This window comes from Monopterus albus, unplaced genomic scaffold (assembly GCF_001952655.1).
Source record: "Monopterus albus unplaced genomic scaffold, M_albus_1.0 scaffold594.1, whole genome shotgun sequence".
NCBI classification, from domain to species: domain Eukaryota; kingdom Metazoa; phylum Chordata; class Actinopteri; order Synbranchiformes; family Synbranchidae; genus Monopterus; species Monopterus albus.
The window spans coordinates 58,118-61,965 of NW_018128474.1; the positions used below are offsets into that span (position 1 = coordinate 58,118).

The 3,848-nt window shown below is 41.4% G+C and overlaps 1 protein-coding gene across 1 annotated transcript in view; it reads left to right on the plus strand.

Moving 5' to 3' along the window:
* LOC109953263 (trace amine-associated receptor 13c-like) overlaps nt 1-2,003 on the plus strand; it is a gene marked incomplete at its 5' end in the record, with an annotated part of 17,308 nt that extends 15,305 nt beyond the window's left edge. The window contains 3 exons of the mRNA XM_020588691.1: nt 497-548; nt 955-1,019; nt 1,193-2,003. Of these exons, the coding sequence (XP_020444347.1) occupies nt 497-548; nt 955-1,019; nt 1,193-2,003 (928 nt within the window). The remainder of the gene's footprint in view (nt 1-496; nt 549-954; nt 1,020-1,192) is intronic.
* Nucleotides 2,004-3,848: the final 1,845 nt, after the last annotated feature.

A 3,848-nucleotide genomic window follows, 5' to 3' on the forward strand; every position in this document is an offset into this window, starting at 1 on the left:
AACAGTCTCAATGATCCCTCTGTAGAACTGTATCAGCAGCTCCTGGGGCAGGTCGAACTTCCTGAGCTGACAGTTTAACTGGACAATAACCCTCAGTGCAATACCTGTAAATGTACCTTGTACAGATTATACGGGTTCGTACAAGTCTCTATTTTTAAATACTCTATTTTTATTTCTATTTATCTCATGTCAATAAGCATTCCTTTGTCTGCATTGTTTACTGCCAGTTTATACTTTATTTTGCATTGTTTGCACTGTTTGTTGCTTGTTAATGCTTGTTATATTACACAGCCTTATGCTAGTTTACTGTTTACTTGCCCCTTGCATGGGGATATGTACATACACATCGAGAGCCAATGTACCAGAGTCAAATTCCAAAGAAGATTATAAAAATATGTACAGGAGCCAGAACTAAGATGTTCTTTCGTGGTGTCATTGGGAGAGGGGGCAGTGGAGTCCTGGTGATCTTCTCCGCAGTCTTTACCACTCTCTGCAGGTGCTTGCGGTCCATTGCAGTAGGGCTGCCATACCAGACAGTGATGCAGCTGGTGAAGATGCTCTTGACAATGCAGCTGTAGAAGTTGCAAAGGATCCTAGGTGACATGCCAAACATACATGTATTGGAAGATTACATGACTTGTACTTTTTTTCAGTTATACATATTAATAATAGAATTCCACATAAGCAGAGAGATTGATGATGACAGTTTACACAACGGGGGAGGAGGGACATTAGTTTCTAAGTGAGAGAGAATCTTAGAACAGTGAAAACAGAGCAACTAAAGTTATATCAGAGCCAGCTTTGGTCAAAGAGCTGCCAGAGCTCAGCAGTTTGTCCTCTCCTTCTCTCTCTATGATGATGCAGGAAGTTGAACTATGCTTTCCACAACTCAACACCTCCTGTATCAAGCCAAAGCGTTGTCTCTCTGACACTGTGTTTATTTATATTGTACTGGCATCCATCTCTCTGCTCACTGCAACTCTCAACATGTTGGTCATCATCTCCATCTCCCACTTCAAGTACTCACATATTTAATCACTTTATGATACTATAGCTGTACATACAGTAACTAAATGACTGAAAGCAACACATTTTTTCTGAAAATGCTAGTGTCATTTGTATTTTTTTATATTTTGAAATACTAATTGATGCTACAAATAATGATATATATGTTACTGTCTGTCCTCTCCAGGCAGCTCCAAACCCCCACCAACCTCCTCATCCTCTCTCTGGCTGTGTCAGATTTCTTTGTCAGCTTCCTCCTGATGGTTCAAATTATGCTCATAGACGGCTGCTGGTACCTCGGTGACATTATGTGTTTGTTGTATTGTGTTTTCGATTCCATTATTATCTCTTCCTCAATAGGAACCATGGTGCTCATATCAATTGACCGCTACGTGGCGATTTGTGACCCTCTGCATTACTCCACCAAAGTCACTCCTAAAAGAGTTAGAATCTGTGTTTCAGTGTGTTGGTTCTTTTCTCTCTTCTGCTTCATTGTGCTGTTTAAAAATAACCTGAATCAACCAGGCAGGTATAATTCTTGTGCTGGGGAGTGTGTGATAGTCTTGACCTTGATAGAACGAATTGCAAATCTTATTTTGACCTTTATCATTCCCATTACACTGATCATAGTTCTGTATATGAGAGTGTTTGTGGTGGCTGTGTCTCAGGCTCGTGCCATGAGGTCTCACATTACAGCTGCCACACTTAAGAGTTCAGTCAGTGCTAAGAAATCTGAGCTGAAAGCAGCCAGGACTCTTGGTGTTGTAATAGCTGTGTTTCTGTTATGCATCTGCCCATACTTCTGTACCACACTTATAGGTGAGCTTACCTTGCTCAATGCCTCATCTGCTGGATTTGTAATATGTCTATTGTATGTTAACTCCTGTCTAAACCCTATAATATATGCCCTATTCTATCCCTGGTTTAGAAAATCTATTAAACTTGTTATTACACTTCAAATTCTGAAGCCTGGTTCCCGTCAGTCCAGCATACTGTAAAAAGTCAGTGTGGAGTGACTGAAATGAGGCCTTTACTCTGTTAAAGAAAATCTCTTTGAGTTTGTTAATGCTGAGTTGGCCATTTAAATGACCTGGAAATCAGGCCTAGTAAAAAAGTGCTACTGATATCTTTTAAACACATATGCTACTGAGAGATGCTGAATTTTGTGCTGCTTTGTCCTCTGGACTTAACAGCCACACTGACCTCTCCTCAGCCTTATAAAACAATGTTTGGTCTAGTTTTAGGTTTCTGGTTTTGTGTCATATGTGAGGGTGGAAATGATTTCTACAGAGCTGCATAAGATTTGATCCACTGGGGAGGTTTAAATAATTTGATTACAAGTGTATTACACATGCAAAACCATTAGCTGTTAAAATGATCTGATCAACTCGATCCTTGAATCATGAAAGTTATGTGCATTTCCTTCCTTAATAATTTAGAGATAACAGACATGAAGCCGATCCTACAAGTTTTATCAAATGCATATGAACTTCCAGAGGGAGGATGACATTGTTAACAGTCCTACCATGATCCTGTTGAGTTCTGCTAAAAATATCGAAATCCCAAAAGCACTTCATTTGCAGACCTTTTCTGTTATTAGCAAGTTTTTTTCTGCTTTTCCATGTTTGCTGAAATATTTTGTCCTGTTTCAAACCAGTAGTTGTCCTTTATTACAATATTGTATAGTCAATAAAAGGCATAAATGCATTGAACAATTATGGGCTTTAAGATTTTTTAAGCTATACCTGCTTCCAGCAGGCCCCGTATTGTCTGCTCAATGCCTGTCTCTGCCTCAGGTTTCAGCGGATATTCTGGTCTCCATGGAGGTCTACAACCCGTTTTCAATTTCACCTCCACTTGTTGTTGAGGAAGAGAAAGAGAGCAGAACCCGAACTACAGAAATCAGTAAGAAAACAAGACCTCGGTTAGAGCACAGTCTCTGAACCAGGTGGAGTGATGCCGGAGAGATGAGTTGTTGGAGAGGGGTTGCCGAGTCGAGTGATGAGCTGAGGTGAGAGCTGAGGTGAGTAGAGAAAGACTGTAGATTGGCTGGCCTAGACGTGATGGTCCTGGAGAGACAAGCTGCTGGAGATGAACTGCTGAGTCGAGTGATGAGCTGATGTGAGTGCAGATCTACTGGCCTACACATGATGGTGCTAGAGAGATTGGCTGCTGGAGATCTACTGCTGAGTCAAGTGATGAGCTGAGGTGAGTTGAGACCGTTGCTGCAGAGAAGCTGACTCAGACAGGATGTTGTCAGCGAGGGAAGCAGCGGCTGTGTTGATAGAAGTTGAAAGTGAGACAGGAGCAAGTGCAATGTGCACTACAGCACACAATGTCGGAGGCAGGGTTCCATACACCAGGTAAAGATCTCAGCAGAGAGTGCAGTAATAAAGGTGATGGTTTTTCTTGCAGGTTTGTAGGAGCCAAAACTTTGCGTCATGAATCAGCGTGTAATGCTGCCGAAAATGTTGGTGAACTCATTAAAAGGCCAGACGAGGAAATGTAAAACAAAATCGTCTCTTTAATAAGAGAAATAATGCTAAACAAAAACCCATACAAAATGAAATACAAAACTCACGGTCGGTATAACGGTCCAAGATCAGAGCCAGCAAACACATACAGCAGAGGAATCCAAAATACGTAATCCAAAGGGGTAGTCTGATAATCATACACAGTAGCAGCCCGTAGCAAGAGGGCAAGACAGAGCAGAATAGTCACAACACACAATCCAGGTCAAAACACGAGAAATACACAAATCGAATATAATGCTGGAAAGTCAGAGCTGGCGTCTAGAAAAATCTGGCGGGGACTGGTGGGTGAAGGTTGCTTATAATGCGGTG